Here is an 18,506-nt window from a genome sequence, read left to right as displayed (position 1 = left end):
TCTGCTGTTGCTATTCTGCAGAGTGAGCCACAGTGTATCTTTTAAGCGATCTTTCTGCTATAGTTGTGGCTCAGTTTCTTTTGTCAGCGTTGAATTTCTCCGACCTGCATCAGTGACCTTCAGAGCTCACACAGTGTGACATTTCGCAGCTGTGCTAGGAGTGTATAGCCAGAGTAATAACCTTTACTGTTCAGTCAGCCATTCAGCACTTCTTCTCTTCTCTCAGCCATATACAAAGAGAGCAGCACACACACACACAAATGTCACACTGTTTAAGATATGATCTAAATGCTGACTTAAAAAGGTGAGCAACACTGGCTTATATATGTGTGTGTGTGTGTGTGTGTGTGTGTATATATATATATATATATATATATATATATATAAAGAGAGAGAGAGAGTATTACAATAAATACAAAGAGTGGATAAAAATTAACTTGGTAATATTTAATGGTAATCTTCGAACTTGTAGTGTCACTGGAGTCATGATAAAAACAGTCTCTACTGTAAATGAACGATGGTAAATAGGATTTCATATTTCCCAGGTCGATAGTACAGGCTTTGGCTGCAAGAGACAGCACAAGCAATATATATATATAAAAGGTTGACCGCTTAACTGTTCAGGAGCGAGCTGGAGTGTGGAATTCCGTTGTTCTTATGCAGAAATAGTGGCGTACAGTGAAAGGGAGGAATGCAACGCTTTGTCTGGAGACAATATAAAAAAAAAATTGTCATGCAAAGCAGCTCACCACAGGCTCTGTGAATGATGAAAGAGGAAGTGGCCACTAATCCACTTCCAAATTTAAAGCTTTCATTTTCCTATGTAATAAAGTACATGTACAATTTGTTTCAATAAGTTTGTATTTGAAATATGGACTTTATTACTAATTTTTAATGCCTTTTCACCCACCCTGTATATATATATTTGTCTTTCTCTTTTGCCATTGTGTTAACAAACACCTGAATGCTTCAAACCAGGAAACTGCCAAAACTTCTATATATAAATAAAATACTCAATAAAAATCATTTGATCATAGGAGCTCTTAGTTTTAGGCAAATACGACCGCAGACAAACAACAACGTTCACTTTTTTTCTTACCGTTCACACGAAGCCAAAAAGAAAAAAAAACATGTGGGAGGATATGAAGTACCCCTTACTGCTTCCACAGGATTTGCAGCCAGGTGCTGCTAATCATCAGCCTTTGATTAATTGATCAGCAGCAGGTGTGCAGACCTCAATAAAAACTTAAGTTTTGGCAGTTTGCTGGTCTGGAGCATTCAGGTGTGTGTTAACACAATTTCAAGAAGGAAACACATAAGCAATGGTCTTGGAAAAACAACTGTTGATGCACATCAGTCTAGAAAACTATTTCCCAACAATTTGGAGTTCAACGTCCTACAGTGAAAAAGTGAAAAGCAACCAAGACAGTGTCCAATCTTCCCAGGAGTGGACGTCCCAGCACATTCACCCCAAGGTCAGACCCGGAAAAAAAAAAAAAAAGCGTATACCCTGCAAGACTCACTCACTCTTACTCATCTTCTATACCGCTTTATCCTGTATTCAGGGTCGCGGGGACCTGGAGCCTATCCCAGGAGGCTCAGGGCACGAGGCAGGGTACACCCTGGACAGGGTGCCAATTTATCGCAGGGCACACATATACACACACAGTCATTCACACACTACGGGCAATTTGTGAATGCCAATTAGCCTAACCTGCATGTCTTTGGACTGTGGGAGAAAACCGGAGTACCCGGAGGAAACCCACCACATGCAAACTCCACGCACACAGAGACGGGAATCGAGCATGGCCAGGAATCGATGCAAGATTTACTCAGCATGTTTAATGTTAAAGTCTATGACAGCACAATTAGAAGAAGACAGGAATAACCCTCCTTTATTCATAAAAAAAAAGCATGGAAGCATGACTCAGTTTCACAAGACTGCATCTGAACAAATCACAAGACTTCTGAAAAAAATGTCCTGTGAACAGATGAGACCAAAGTGAAATTGTTTGGTCTTAATGTCCAGCGCAATGTTTGGTAAAAAGCAAACAGCATTTTAGCAGAAACACCTCATACTCACTGTCAACCTCGGCAATGATTCGAGCTTGTTTTGCAGTCACTGGACCTGGGCACCTTGCAGTCATTGAGTTGCCCATGAACTCCTCTGTTTACCAGACTATTCTAAATTCAAATGGGAAGCCATCTGTCCGACAGCTAAAACTTGGTAAAAATTGAGTTATGCAGGACAATGATCCAGATCACACCAGTAAATCTACAGTACATAAGAATCAAGTCAGGTCAAGTCAAGTAGGCTATTTTAACCATATACAGTTGAGTACACAGTGAAACAAAACAACATTTCTCCAGGACCAGGGTGATATAAAACCACTCTGAGTCCTCTTGAGCACATAACAAAGACTTAAAATTGAGAGGCCCAGTTCATATCCGAAACTGATTCCTCAAGCTTCCAAAACCACACTTTCCCAATTTAAGTCCTGGAATATATAAATTCGTGCCAGCAGGAAATAATAAAAAAATCCATTGATGAGAAAACCTGGTTATTCAATACATGCAGGTCATCAGCTGACTTCATATTATTGCCACATAACATTGCTAAGTCTAGACCTGACTTATTAAAACAGCCCCAGATCATAACACCGCCTTCAGAAGCTTATACAGTGGTCACTATGCAGATGGGTGCATTGCTCTAAAATCTTTATGCCCCCTAGCAAATCAAAGCCTTTTATTCTGATTGGTCTGACTAATGAGTGGTTTTCTTGTTTTCTAACAGCTGTTTACTTCCAATCCGGTCAGTTCTCATCATTTTGTGTGTATTCCTACTTGAAGTATTGAACCTAATACATGTACACACACGTTCTTAGAGGAGAGAGAGCGAGAAGAGAGATATGTCACAGCTCTGACAATATTTCTGTATATTAAAAGGAAAAATTCAACCTTTAACAAAAAAGTGTGTGACAAGCAGGTCCTGCAGTCATAGCAAAGTATTCAGCTCTGAGCTTGTTCTGCACATCTTTGCCATTTTGAAAAGCCATCTTTGGTTATTTTCCATCCTGTCAGATTTTTGATAGATTGTACTGGAATTTTGCCCATTGCAATCATTGTGATAATTTTATTTCCAAACTCCTACTGCTCTGTTATAGCACTGCAAAACTTTTTTCTCTCCTCTTGTATAAAAATCTTTTCTTTTTTTGTTACAGTCAGACCATGTAAGCACATTTTCCAATTTTTTGTAAATATAATGCAACTCTGGGAAACTACTACACAGTAGTTTAACTATTAATTAATAATTAGTCATTATAATAGCAATTCTGATTGCAGCTTCCTCTATAACATAAGTTGAGACAGGCAACTAGTTTAATGCACTTGAAAATGTCTCAAAGGTCAAAGCTAAAAAAAATTTGTAAAAAGCTGTAAAAACAATGAAGAAGATACGAAATTCACATGTCAACATTGACGGCCCTGTCATATAAATTTTCTAAACCTTTAGCCCAGTTGTATAATGTATACAGTACTTGGCGATTCCAGTACTTAAATGTCAAGTATTTTAAAGGTTACTTTTTAGTATACTATTTCTAAGTATACTTGAGTTTCACTATGTGTCAAGGCACCTCTTAATTTACCTAAAAGATGTTTTAGTAATAATATCCTTGAAAACTTGTTTCTGAAATAATACTTATACAGTCTTTACTTCACAATTAATTATATATCAGGTTTTCATGTGAGCAGGCTATAATCCTGTATCTAGTATATTTTTAAACCAACTTCTTTAGGCGTTGTAAATTGTGTTTTAAAAGTAGATTTTAAACCGCCTTTCCATGAATTCATATGAATTGATTGTACTGTGCAGCACTTCAGTCAGCACTTGGTCTTGAAAAAAAATGCATTATTAATTAAGGTGACCTGACGTGACTCCAGAGAACAATAGTCAGAACAAATCATTTTTAAACCATTTTGTGAGCTTGAGTGGTGCAGCAGTAAATTACACAGCTTGTGGTCGGGAGATAACGAGTCAGAATCCTGGCAATAGCAGAGCAGGCATGTGCTTCCCTGGCAGCCTCAAGTGTCTCCGAAGAGGCACCTTCATATACAGCTTGCTAGCCTTCATGTGATGTGTGAGAACCAGTCTTGCCACCTTTTGTCAGAGGAAAGTAGTTTACGCCCAAAATTAGAGCTTAGATGACGTCACAGACTAACTTGCATGTTCGCAAAGCCATTGTGATCATTTGAATATCATAGGATATACATAAAGGAAGGCACTGAAGAATTTTGAATAAAAAAATTTTTTCGTCACAACACCACAAACTAACCATTCTATACATTTACAGAATATTATAATCTCTATTAAGAGTGCCCACAACAAGAACCAGTTGTAGTCATTTAATAAGTTAAGAGACGTCAAGTAAAGAGTGCGTGGTTAGGATGAACAGTTGTGATTGGCTGGGAACTGTTTCAGTGTTTACTGATTGGCTCTTGGAAAAAATTAAATCGTGCAAGTTCTCCCATTTAAAAAGATGACAAAGGCCTGTAATTTTTATCATACAGTAGGTACACCTTAACTATGAGAGACAAAATAAGTAAAAAAACAAATCCAGAAATTTACATTGTAGGATTTTTAGAGAATTTATTTGCAAATGATGATGGAAAATAAGTATTTGGTCACCTACAAACAAGCAAGATTTCTGTCTCTCACAGAGTTATAACTTCTTCTTTAAGTGGCTCCTCTATCCTCCACTCGTTACCTGTATTAATGGCATCTGTTATCAGTATAAAAGACACCTGTCCACAACCTCAAACAATCACACTCCAAACTCCACCATGACCAAGACCAAAGAGCTGTCAAAGGACACCAGAAACAAAATTGTAGACCTGCAACTGGCTGGGAAGACTGAATCTTCAATAGGTAAGAAGCTTGGTGTAAAGAAATCAACTGTGGGAGCAGTTATTAGAAAATGAAAGATCTCACCCTGTGGGGTCAAAATGATCACAAGAACTGTGAGCAAAAATCCCAGAACCACACGGGGGGACCTAGTAAATGACCTACAGAGAGCTGGGACCAAAGTAACAAAGGCTACCATCAGTGACACACTGCGCCGCCAGGGACTCAAATCCTGCAGTGCCAGACGTGTCCCCCTGCTTAAGCCGGTACATGTCCAGGCCTGTCTGAAGTTCGCTAGAGAGCATTTGGATGATCCAGAAGAGGATTGGGAGAATGTCATATGGTCATTCAATGAACGTCATATGGTGTTTGGAGGAGAAAGAATGCTGAGTTGCAAAGAACACCATACCTACTTTGAAGCATGGGGTTGGAAACATCATGCTTTGGGGCTATTTTTCTGCAAAGGGACCAGGACGACTGATCAAGGTAAAGGAAAGAATGAATGGGGCCATGTATCGTGAGATTTTGAGTGAAAACCTCCTTCCATCAGCAAGGGCATTGAAGATGAAACGTGGCTGGGTCTTTCAGCATGACAATGATCCCAAACACATCACCCGGGCAATGAAGGAGTGGCTTTGTAAGAAGGTCCTGGAGTGGCAAGACTCACCTGGAGTCTTCAGATCTCAACCCCATAGAAAATCTTTGGAGGGAGTTAAAAGTCTGAATTGCCCAGGATCAGCCCCAAAACATCAACATGGATGGGCCAAAATACCAGCAACAGTGTGTGGAAACCTTGTGAAGACTTACAGAAAACATTTGACCTCTGTCATTGCCAACAAAGGATATATAACAAAGTATTAAGATGAAATTTAGTTATTGACCAAATACTTATTTTCCACCATAATTTGCAAATAAATTCTTTAAAAATCCTACAATGTGATTTTCTGGATTTTTTTTTCTTATTTTGTCTCTTATAGTTAAAGTATGATGAAAATTGCACGCCGCTCTTATCTTTTTAAGTGGGAGAACTTGCACAATTGGTGGCTGACTAAATACTTTTTTACCCCACTGTATAAGTACTCATTGTTTTTATATGCCACTTTTTTTCTATTATATACTATGTACTTAATGTACTGAAGGTGAAATGCATGCGAGAGAGAGAGTGCAGTTCAGTATCTATCCTCTTGCTATACCTTTGTGCTTATTCAGCACCCAGGTCAGGCCACATGTTGATGAAGCTGTGCCTCTGGAGAGGCCCATGTCTCTGCCGCAGCTAGCCACTAGCAACTTTCCCCAATGACACCAGATCAGTCACCTCCACTGCCCAGAGCAAACGCTTACCCCCCATTACAACTGAGCCAAGTAAAGCCGCAGAAAGTCCTGCAAGGTGCAGACTAAGCACATAGTGAAAGTTGCTAGCAGAGAAAAGCTGCCTGGCCCCACTCAAGGACTCCTATCTCGGAAAATTATAGCATTAATTATTAAAGGATGCTAATGCACACACATCACAGTTATGATCTTATTCCAAACAGTGCTTTAGCTATGAAAAAAAAATGAGATATTCATATTTTTTCCTAGCTGTAATGCACTGTACCACTACAAATTATCATTTCTTTTCTATGACAACATATTGTGCTACTTGTGCACAATACTCATATACATACATACATTATTTAACTGTCTTTATTACCTCAAACTCACATTTAATAAAAGTTTTAAACTTTTACAATATGTGGAATTTGTTGATTGTGTGCTTTCAGTTGATTGTTATGGAGGTTATGCTTCACAAGCATAGTGTGGCAAACAGGCTCAAGTTTTATGTGGCTCTATCTGTAAACAACCACTGTCCGCTAAATCACCATTTAACATTTTGTGCCCATTACTTTTTAATTAGTAGTCACAAAAAATGCATGGAGGTTTAAGGAAGTGGCAAGTGGCCAGAATCTGAATCACAATGCAGCAAAAAAAAAAAAAAGTTAAGATGGATATAACTTTAAGGAAATTAGAACTGGTCTCCCATCATGACTCAGGAGTCTAGGTGCAAATAATGACTGCAAATGATGGTTCATGTAGACAGTTCCATCTGTCATATATTCCTCCCCCAAAAAATCATGCACAGAATTATTTATAGGTTTGTCTAGGTTTGCTGTAATACAAAACCCCAAGCTCTAATATTGGAAAGGGTAAAAAAAAAATATGTACAGTATATATGTATAAGAAATATACATTCTGGCAGAAGGTTTACCAAACATTTGTGGAATTAAAAGCAAGAGGCCAAATGCAGTGAAAGATTAAAAACATGAAAACACATTTACATAAATCTCAGTGCAGAGAGATACACCTCGTCTGCGGTAAGTACCACGGACAGCGTGCATGTTGAGCAATAAGTGCAGGGATATATTCATGATGAATTATTAACTAATGTTTGATAAAGCCTACTTTAAATGTCTTACAAGGTTAGAGATGTGTGTAGCGAGATCTTGGACTACTCCTTCATGCAGAACATTTTAATGTCCTTTATGTTATTCATTCTGTTCATGTCCTTAGTTCAGATCATACTAGCTTTCAAACGTAGACACTAAAATGGCCAGCCCAGGTTTTGGGTTATAATCTGGCTACAAATCCCATTGGATTTTTCTAAATATGCTTTTACTGATTTTACAATGTTGCCAAATGGAGAGATGTCACAGGAAATAAACACACTTTTGAAAGTAAACATTTGCATGCTGTGTTTGTATTGATGTCCATTCTGTTGAAGAGTGCTAATAATTCTGTCTGTTCATTCTCACTGCAGTCTAGTACATCATTTAACCGTGACTTGGTGAAAGCAGGGACAGGACGGCGCTTCCTTGGAGGTCTCCTAGATGACACGTCCTACTGCTACACTCTGGAGGTGTCCTTCTACAGCTTTCTGACTGCAGGCAGCACCACGCCTATCCCATACACAGAGGACAGCTGTATCCTTCCACGTGTGTCTGTCTTACTGTCTGTTTCTATTCCATACTCTCTCTCTTTCTTTCTCTCTCTCTCTCTCTTATCCCAGTCTAGTTAAACCTGTTGGTTGATTCACGGACAAAAAAATCTACTAAGACAGAGATATAGGACATGCTCATCTGTGTACCAGCATCTGACTTATGATAGAGAGGACAATTTGAGTAGAATCATCCCTGATCAAGTTTAAAGGTTTCTATAGATGCACATAACCACTTTATAGTTTCATGGAGAAGCGGGGCTCAGTGGCTCAGTGTGTCCTGCATAGCTCAGTTTAAAGGTATGGTTTTGGAGGCTGATTATTTCCCTTGGAATTTAGTGCAGGAGCTCAGAACATCTTGCGTCAATGTTTGTGGGCTGTTTTGGTGCAGTTAAGTCAATAATCAAAGCACCTACACTATATCCCACTGTATATGCTGACTGCTGCACACAAAATCCGATTGCGACCCAATAGCACTGCTGCAAATGTAGCCATTGGTTACTTTAGGAACCTCACATTACTATGGTCTTGAGTGACAAAAGGACCTGAATTAATGTGGGAAGAAGCTCTGTAAACAAAAACCCAATGGCTGTGTCATTGTCTTTCTTACTGAAAATATCTCTTAGCCGTCTGTGTACATAACAACATAACACATGTCTGCATAGCTCAATAATAAATGCCCTGGTAATAATGTCAGTCTACTGAAATTTCTTTCCTGACCTCTGGGTTAAGAAGAAAGAACATTCATTGATTTCTTAATTGTTCTTGGGGTCATTGTGATGGAACAAGGCTTTGTTTGAATTGTGTGGCCCCAAGTCATACAAGGCATGCTACTGTAGCACAATGGACGATATTGATGTTGTGGCAAGGCTGCCAACCGTTCCTGACCCTGGAGTGGATGGCAACCTTGCCACGACACAGTGTCATGGTCATAGAATAAATCCTGAGCTTTGGTTTCATGTCAGTGTGGAGTTTTGTGTTTTTTGCTTCTACTCTGGTATCCTCCCACAGTACAGTACAAAGACATGCAGCTTAGGCTAATTGGCGTTCCCAAATTTCCTGTAGTGTGTGAATGCATGTGTGAATGTTGACTGGAGGTCCTACCATGGTTGGAAAAAAATGGGAATAAATACAATGGTCACCATTGGATTCACAATCCCTGGTTGGACTACTGAGGTTTCTAGATGGATGGATGGTTTCTGCAATATCTAGTTTCCCAAAAATGGTAGGTGGATTGCTGGCTTTAAGATGTGAATAGGTGGGTATGATGCCCTGTTATGTCCTGGCATCCTATCTAAGGTGTACCCATGTCTTGTACTGTGCACATTAGAGGATAGGGCTCCACCATGACCCTGGTGAGGTAAGACCTTCCAGTAAATATAGGAGTTACATGATTATATAATTTGTTAAAGGTTTTAACATATCGATGCCATTATTGATTCTTGTGTGCAGACTTACTGTGTTGCTGAATTACAAGGTGAAAGCTATTGTATAAGAAGCACTTTAGTTCTGAGCCTAAAAAGCTTTTAAGTGTGAAAACAGAAGAGATGTGTGTTACCTAAGTGCCCTCTAGTGCTGGGTGGAGGATACACTGTACATAAGTGTTGGTGTGTCTCTGCGTCTCTTCCCCTCCGTCTCTAAAAATGTCTGTCGCCTGTATCACTCTGTCACGCACCCATCTGCCAGCAGTCTCCCATTTGCTGGTTGCTCTTGCAATTCTTTCTTTATTTATCTGCTGTTCATATCAGAAGGGGCCGTAAAGCCTCTGACTGATGCTGTAACTTTTCCCCTTTCTCACCATTTTCCCCCTGCTGCCTGTCCGCCGCTCCACTGAACTGTCAACTCCAAGGCCTAGTTGGCTAGCATTCAGTAATAAGAAACCCATCCATGTAGAATTACTCAACAGCATTGTAGATTATTTTGCCCATGACAGCGAGAGGATGCCTGGGGGAAAAAAAGAGGCAATTTACAGAGAGCTGGAAAGAGTCATAACTTACCTTGTGATGCCCTTCTCCTTGAAAATGATCCTGACTTTGCCTCCCAGTGGAAAAAGAATGGGTAGGAAAAGAAAGGGTGGCTAATGTTACTGTTGGCAGACTAAAGCTGTGTCCGCAAGCACACACAGGACGATAGACATCTAACAGTGCGTCTTTTTTAGCAGTAATTATACCATGTGTGGGCTGGTGTGGTGTGGAGCATGAATAAGGGGTACCCCCTGCTGAAGGTTACGCACAAGCCCAACCAATAACAAAGGGAACCCAGACAGAGAGAGAGTGTGTGTGTGTGTGTGTGTGTGTGTGTGTGTGTGTGTGTGTGTGTGGATGGTTTGTAGTGCAGGCCCAATTAGACAGAGGGCATTTGGCATGGTATGTAGTGCAAAGATTGGGGTCATTGAGGTCAACGGAATCCGACGTGTCGTTTCTTATGGGCCGGCGAGCAGGTCTGTGGAGCGTGCAAATCACTAACAAAAACCTTTTACGAGTGGAACTCCAGACTGGAAAAATGAGGGCGGGGGCGACAATAAGACCAGTATAATTACCTGTACCAGAATGAACCTACACCTCTGGTACAGCTTCACATATACACACTTTAATGCACATATTCATACTGACTCTGTCTTACGGTACAGATGGAAGATATATATTTTAAGAACATAGAGAAGCAGTGCGCAATATTTCAGCACCTTTCACGATTCGCGCTGTGAAACTAATGTTGCATTTTTCACATTAGCACTTGAATTTTTATGCTTATCAAATGTCCCTTATGCACCATAGGCTTACTAATGTCCCCGCTGGCAAGGAAGCATCTCCTAGAGTCGGTGCAGGTGCTTATGGGTCCTCTCCGGCCCAGAACGATGATAAAGAACAGAGAGCGTATGATTGGAATGACCTTTTGGAGTGATGAGGCCTGATTAATGAAATCGTTGGAGCGGCCATGGCTGTAATTATAAAGATCGATTTAATGGCACATTCTTTCGATGAGACCCGGCTATTGTAAGAAAAGCTCTTGTCGTCTGGAATGGGCACAATTTCCTGTCATATTCCACATGCCACCAACCCAACAACAACGTAATTGGTCACAGATAATACCTCGGAAGCTTCAAAAGCATCGTGATGTTTTTTTGAGGTGGGCTGTTTTCAAACTTATTTTGAAAAGGTGGGTGGCAAACTGTGATGCCAGACCATCATTAGTGCTTCAGAGACAGGTGATAGCTGAGAGAATCTGGGAGCTCGTTCAAGACTCAGCTGGGCACTTTTATGCAGAGAGTTTCCTCTACAACTTTTCTTAATACCTTTCCTTGTTTTGTTGCAAAGTTAACTCCTATGGAAACAACTCTCTGTATCGTCTCTTAAAGTTGCGTTAAGGATGCACGGTTTCATCACCGGAGGCAGGATGAATTAAAGGGTAGCCTCGAAATCCGAGTTCGCATTTCGTTTAAGGTACGACTGCATTTATGGCTTCGAGTTATGCACGCATTACTGGGAGCATTTTCCAGAAAAGCCTATTTAAAAGTTAGCTATTCAGAATGGACTCTGTTGCCCTTTATGGTCTGACAAGTTAATAGGTTTTCTCCTTCGTCCTGTCAGCGTGGAGGGAGAGGAGGTTCACTGCTTTACCAATCATTCCATTTTCTACTGTCTTGTAGACTGCAGATGGCTACTGAGAGAGCTGTTATCTCTAGCCTTCGGAAATAAGTGTCCTGCTCAGGCAAACACCGATCAGCCGCGTCAAATGGCCAACTCCGGAGTCACCTTGCTTAAATGTTGCGCTGCTGTCCTGAGGACAGGACGTACTTAGAAATTGATAAAGGCCAAACAGAGTGTGGAAGCAGACAGCTTGGTGGTTCCTGCTGGTTTCCACATCAATCACAGCTTTTGGGGAAGACAGTCTGGCTGCTCGGCATGCTGACAGCTGTCTGCGAGCTAAAGGATCAGTCTGACAACGCCACCTGACTGGCACGTCCTAAAGAGCGCTCACACCCACAAATACGCGGGGTGTTTTAATACACGATGCAAGACATGCTTCTTCATGACAATGCTTTGGCATTAGTTAATAAATCAGAGGCTCACGTCAAATAAAATATATATAAATGCAAAGATTATGGATTTCATGCAAGATTTTTTTTTTTTTTAAGGTGCAATCTTGTGTTTGTTGTTGGTAAAGTTTAAGTACATTGTCCTATAGGAGTTAACTTCTAAAAACTTCTAATAGCCTTTATGGTCCATAAAGAACTGATAGGTTTCTCTTCTCCTCATTTCTCTTTTTCTCTCTCTCTCTCTCTCTCTCTCTCTCTTTCTCTCCCTCTGGCTTTCAAGCTGGCTTTTTCGTAAAAGGGTCATCAGATACGGCAGTGTTCTGCCCTTTGAGAACTTTATGGCATGAAATGGACATGATTGTGTGTTGTCATCTGCAGCCAATCACGCCATTGCAGCTTCACTTTCAGATCGGATGCTATACACTGGAGTGCTCATCTCAGCCACTTGATGCAAACTCTGCAGCCCTTTGGCCATCTCATCTCTATTAACTCTCCACCGAAACAGTTATGTTCTTCCGTCCAGTTCTGTTTCAGCCGTGTAAACTAAATAGTGGTGAACTGGCGTGTGTATAGATTTAGTCTATATATATATATATATATATAAATACACGTTAACAGACAAACTCCAAATTCACATCAAATCAATGACACTAGTTATGAAATGCATTTTCACACATCCAAATAAATACCTCCAGTGCTGAAGAGCACTTATTTGTCCTGCATTAAAGAAGCAAATCAGGCTGTGAATAAGAGCTGCAGGGGGACAATGCTGGCTCCCTTTGTGTCCTCCTGTTTGCTGTTTTAATTAGCATTGTTAATTGGCTGTTTGTGACACCCCGGTGACAAGCCTGTCACTCTGCTGTATTGATGGCGCTGATTGCCTTAATTTGTCTGCTTGTTAGCCAACGGTCGGTTAAAGACCATGGTGTCTTGTTCCTTGTCATTGGGGCATCATTGTCCGTCTGTCTGTGTGGTGGGTTGGTGCGGATAAACAACCTGGTAAACAAACCATTTGCCAACCAAGCCTCCCTCAAGGCTCATCAGCCCCACTGGAGGTGCGTCCTTGAGTTTCAACAAAGATGCCAAATCGATTCAGGAAGACTGTGTACATAATATTAAGGACAGAAAATGCATCAATGACATCAGGGGCGTTACTGCTTTCCTTCGTCATAGAATAGCCATCCGGTTAAAAAAACTGACAGCTGAAGTTAAATTACATACATAACCGCATGCTATGCCTATTTTTTAAACACAGCAGTTTTACATCCATGTGAGAAGAAACCTATGTATTTTAAGTGCATAAATAAATGATTAAGGACATGCTCCCCTTCTCATACCTCTCCAGATAACTAGTATGAATAGAGGCCCATGGTCACAATGCAGATCCTTATCTTTTTGTTATAAACACATGCTACCTTTTATCGTCTGTCATATCTTTCCCTCCCTGTCACAAACAAGATCTTTGCCCTTTTCTGGTCTGTTTGTTAAAGGTGATTCCCAGGGCTACTTGATGACGCAAAAGCCTCCTCTCCGCTGTGCGCTTTTTTTGACCCATGCCAAGAAGCCTAGCCATCCTGTTCAGTGATTATGCAACACCTCTCACCTCATGTCCTGCCGGGACGGTGAATATTTTGGAAACTTTCGCAGCTTCGTGACTTCTCAACCGCTATTGCCCCATTGGCCTGGCCCAGGTTGCCACTGGCCCACTTCCAGCATCCAATCCAAGCTCAGGAGGGTCTTGCTTGCAGCTGCGATGCTGATAAAGTCTTCTCATGTTCCTCATTGGGCCGTCCATCACTCGAGTCCTGGTACGGATGTGCATGATGTGACATCACAAGCTGAGAGGCCATCTGCACGCGGCAGGCTCCTGGGCTATTTCTGTCGCCGCTGAGAGCGGGCATACACACAAACACAGATTGCTGGAGTTTCTGTTGATCAAGGGGAAACACAAAACTTTTTTTTTTTCTGAGGTCACAGCAAAAAAAAAAAAAAAAAAAAATGGCAAGGATAACGGAAATGTTTGGGATGGCTTTGGGGTAGTTTTGAAAAGTGTTGCCAGGCAGCATAATACTGAAGCCATAGTATACATAACAAGACATGATACAAATGTAAGTCTCTCTTTTATCCTGGGTTTATATCTACTTTTAAATCCATCAGGCAGTATTCCAGACCATGTGATGTCATGACCTCCTTTTTTTCCTGGCACCCAAAAATAGCGCTCGTTGTTTTTGGAGAGACGCAGAGGTTGCCTTCCTGGACAGATGGGCTGTGAAGACAGGCATCAGAGTCCTGGAGAGAGTTCCCATCAGCCCACTAGATGAAGGATGGAGCCTAAGATGATGCCACACACTGCAGTAGCTGTCTGGGCTACAATGAGGCGAGCAAGAGGACGATGAGGAAACTGTCACTTTTCAAAGCTAAAATGGCGTAAATCAAAGACAGATGCTAATCAACCTCACCTTCCCCCTTTATTTTAGCTGATTAATTGTCAGATTATGTTTGAATATTAGACGATCATGAAACATACACTGTTGCCATAATAAATAAGATAGGAACGTAACTAGCGATATAATTTAATCTTCACTGCCCAGTGTCACAGAGGACGTTTGTGTGTGTGTTTTCCACATGCAGTGGCCTGCCCAGATTGTTAAAAACCAGGTGGGAAACTACAGAAGGTTTAGAACAAGGTTGTATTTGCTAAATATTTATTGCTTGGATTAAAAGGTACGGTCGCATCATGGACAATGTGCCAAGCAAGGCAACTAATTTCACATTTACACTTTGTGATAATAAGATTTGGCATGTATGTTAAATTGGACACCGAGCTTTGACTTCTTGCAGGAATAAAATAAAAGGGAAACCTTGTTTTGTTCCTTTAGAGGATTTGTATTAATCAGATAACTTTGGCAGTTTGGCATGTTATATCTGGACATCAAGCATTATCTGACATCCAAAGTTGGAACATTATGCAAGTCTGGTCCAATTTATCATCTTAATGCTTTGTCAGAGTGGAGTAACAACAAACCCACCACACAGGACTGCCACACTCACTCACTCACTCACTCACTCCCAGGAGACTTAGGGCATGAGGCGAGGGAGACCCTGGACTGTGTGCCAATCCATCGCAGGGTACACCACATACACACACTCACACACTTATTATGAGCAATTTGGGAACAGCAATTAGTCTAATCTGCATGTCTTTGGACTGTGGGAAAAACCCAGAGTACCCGGAGGAAACCCACCAAGCACGGGGAGAACATGAAAACTCCATGCACACAGAGGCGGGAATCGAACCCAGACCCTGCAACACATATTTAATGAATAGCCAATTTTTTTTTGCCTACTTTTCATCTTATCTTACACATGTCACTGCAAAAATGCTGAGAACTAACTGCTTGAATTTTAAAATCCTTTAATCATTTCTAAGCAGGTACCAATAGTCTTTTCACAACAATAAACCTATTAGATTCTCATCTGCTACTAGTTATAAAGAGCTTGACAATGATTTGCCATGATATCACATCATTGACCATGAGAGAAAAAGAGAAAGATAGAAGGATTTTCTGTTGTTTTATCTCATAATGGTTCCCTGCTTGCCTCTTTGCATCAATAGATTGGCATCCGTGCAGCTGCATTGTAGAAGCATCCTTTCCAGCATTACGGCGTAGTGCTTTGGGTAATAAATGTGTTCTGTAATGTGGTCTTGGTGGAGTTGAAATATAGGAAGTCTTGCAGAGTAGTTGTAGCAGTTGTATGAATTTAAATAAAGCCCTAGCTGTGAATAAGTGCCTTTTTTTCCCCTCATGGCTAACGGAAACACGGTTGATTTACGCTCGCTCGCAGCCAAGCGCTGGCTGAGCTGTTCTGGCTCTTTATTCTGTGCATTGCTCTGCTGGGTATCAGCCAGCTATTTATTTTTGTTCTGGAAGGGTGAAAATTGGGCTTTTGTTTATATATTTATTTTTATTTTCAATTAATGGCGGCACGTCGGAGCAGAGATTTATAGGCACAGAGGAAGCCTGCATCGTAAGATTGGCAGGGCCTCGAAGGCAAAGCAATAGATTTATGTAGTCTTTCAACATACAAAGAATTGAGCCTAAGGAGATTTCACTTTTAAATGTCAAAGCTAAACAGATTTTCTCCGTTGCATGACAGTGGCAACATTTAAGACTGCAGCCAATATCTGAGCATGGTAAATGAACTGAAGCTTTTTTTGTCCTCTGAAAAACAAAAAAATGGTGATTATATGATACATGTTGAGCTACTGTTCTCAATAGTGTTCTGCCTGTGATATTACTGTAAACACTTTGCAGAAGTCAAGTACCTTAACATGCAAACACAGATATGAAGCTGGGTAAAAATGTAGCCCGAACTTTTCTGGATTATTATAAACTAAATAACATGATCGATGAGAATAAATCAACAATTAATTTAAGCAGGTTTGTACTATTTATGAGGTTCAGCTCTGATATGCTAATGTGTGGTTTTTTTTTTGTTGTTTACTCTGAAAGAGATTTTCCTATCATGCCATGTGGAACACATAGTAATTATGTCATTATGACACTCCATTTTTACCCCAACCTAAAAAAAAAAAATTTCATTGTGACCTGCACATTTGTCTTATTTAAGGAGGGAAGCCAGATACATGAAGATAAATTAAAAGAATAAATACTTTTAGTAGTGCTTTACAGTCTTGGTCAGAATAGTTCTACTTCATCGTTTATAAAAGAAACTGCACTATGCATGCACCATGATGGAGAAAATCCCGATTCTACCTAAGATCCTACCTACTGTAGTACTGTCAGAAGTTAAGCTGTATTTCCAGCTAATGAATCGATTAATCCATTGGTTAATCTGATCTTGCTAAGATTTAAAAATCATGGCTCCGACGGGTTTACACACCACATATTGCTGTCTGATAATAATAATCAGTAAAATGAGATGATATTAAAGCTCATTCAGTCTATTATATTAAACCAAATGTGATATGTGTGCTGCCTCTGCTCACTGCAGCACCATGCTCGACTGATCAGTGTAACCTTTTAAACTACGTTTACACCTGCTGATTGGGCTTACCTTTTTTTCTTTTTTTTTTTTTTTACAATTGTGACAGGATTCAATTAAATTCAATTCAATTCAATTTTATTTGTATAGCGCTTTTAACGATTTACATCATCACAAAGCAGCTTTACACAATCACCTGATTCACCTGAGCAACCAAGGGTTAAGGCTCTGGTACAAAAAAACTACAAAATAAACAATAGTTGCAGCTTGATTGTGCTGGGATTTGAACTCACAATGTTCCAATCAGTAACATGAAGCCGTAACTATAGTACTAACCCACCACTTCCCCTAAAAGCTACATTCAAAGCATTACATGAAGCTCTTGACCTGTAATTGCACGATTTTAAGCATTGTACTTCTGCTACATGAACGGCCGATTAGAGAACTGCATGAAACTGCTTGTTGGTATTATTGTTACTTATTGTTGGTAAATGCTAATTTAATTTAAGATCTTTGGCATTTGAAATCACGTTGCAAAGGGATATGCATATGGATTATTCCATTTATAACCTAACAAACATTAGCATTAATTGTGAATGATTATCCAATAATCATGGCCCTGGCCCGTGATAGAATTTATAAACAAAATAGTTCCAAGACTGGTATTTTTTGACAGAAATTTAGTTTAAAGACTACACAATCTAAGTTACATTTATTAATTAAAAACAAACTTTATGTTGAAAACATCATCAAATTGTTATTTGAAAATCTATCATTTTGTTTCTGTTGTCAGTCTGGATGCTGCAGCTTCTGGTCACCAGGGGAGTAACGCTCGAAAAGGAAAGAATCAAAATTGGGACAAAAATGAGAGAAGATTCCAAGGAGACAGAGACTAATGAAAATGTCATACAAGTTCCCAATCATGATTATTTGGTGCGTCTCTGACACTGAAGAAAGGGGATTTAATTTACAGACAGTTTCTGGGCTATCCACCTGTTATCACCAATGTTGAGGAATCTCTACCCAATGCTATGGTTTTTACTGTTGTGGCTTCAGCTATTTGTTTTTTGTTTCTTTTTTTGCTATATTAAAATACCTGGAGCATGTTTTCTGTGGTTTTGGTGTTGTGTTTTAAATGAAGCTCAATTGTACTGTACCTATTGCTCTTAGGTGATTAAATGTATTCTATTGGGATTTGAGTTTGAGTTTACTTTCTGTCATGTGTCTTAATGCATTAGGATATATATACAGTGTGTATATATATATATATATATATATATATATATATATATATAGTGATGTTCAATGTTCAACTTTCAAGTTTGAGTTTTTTTTAGTGTAAAACATTGTAAAAACCATCTGATCATAGAAGGTCTTAGTATTAGGCAAAATAAAATGTTAGATGAACAACATATAACTTTTTAACCATATCATTATTTACTTAACACAAATGAAGCCCAAAAAAATCTGTGCAATATTAAGTACTCTCTTACTGCTTCCACAGGATTTAATAGAGTAAGTTACCTCCAGGTGCTGCTAATCATCAGCCCTTGATTCATTGATCATCAGCAGGTGTGCAGACCATGATGAAA

The 18,506-nt window shown here is 39.9% G+C and overlaps 1 protein-coding gene across 1 annotated transcript in view; it reads left to right on the top strand.

The window, feature by feature from the left end:
- The window catches only part of agbl4 (AGBL carboxypeptidase 4), a 346,895-nt gene extending 328,733 nt beyond the window's left edge, over window positions 1-18,162 (top strand). Inside the window, exons 11-13 of the mRNA XM_053503593.1 lie at window positions 7,695-7,857; window positions 16,253-16,349; window positions 17,708-18,162. Coding sequence (XP_053359568.1) covers window positions 7,695-7,857; window positions 16,253-16,349; window positions 17,708-17,810 — 363 coding nt within the window. The 3' untranslated portion in view covers window positions 17,811-18,162. The remainder of the gene's footprint in view (window positions 1-7,694; window positions 7,858-16,252; window positions 16,350-17,707) is intronic.
- The last annotated feature ends 344 nt before the right edge of the window (window positions 18,163-18,506 follow it).

This window comes from Clarias gariepinus, chromosome 9 (assembly GCF_024256425.1).
Source record: "Clarias gariepinus isolate MV-2021 ecotype Netherlands chromosome 9, CGAR_prim_01v2, whole genome shotgun sequence".
Classification (NCBI taxonomy): domain Eukaryota; kingdom Metazoa; phylum Chordata; class Actinopteri; order Siluriformes; family Clariidae; genus Clarias; species Clarias gariepinus.
The sequence above is the reverse complement of the archived record's forward strand: the minus strand, read 5'-3'. Positions and strand labels throughout refer to the sequence as shown.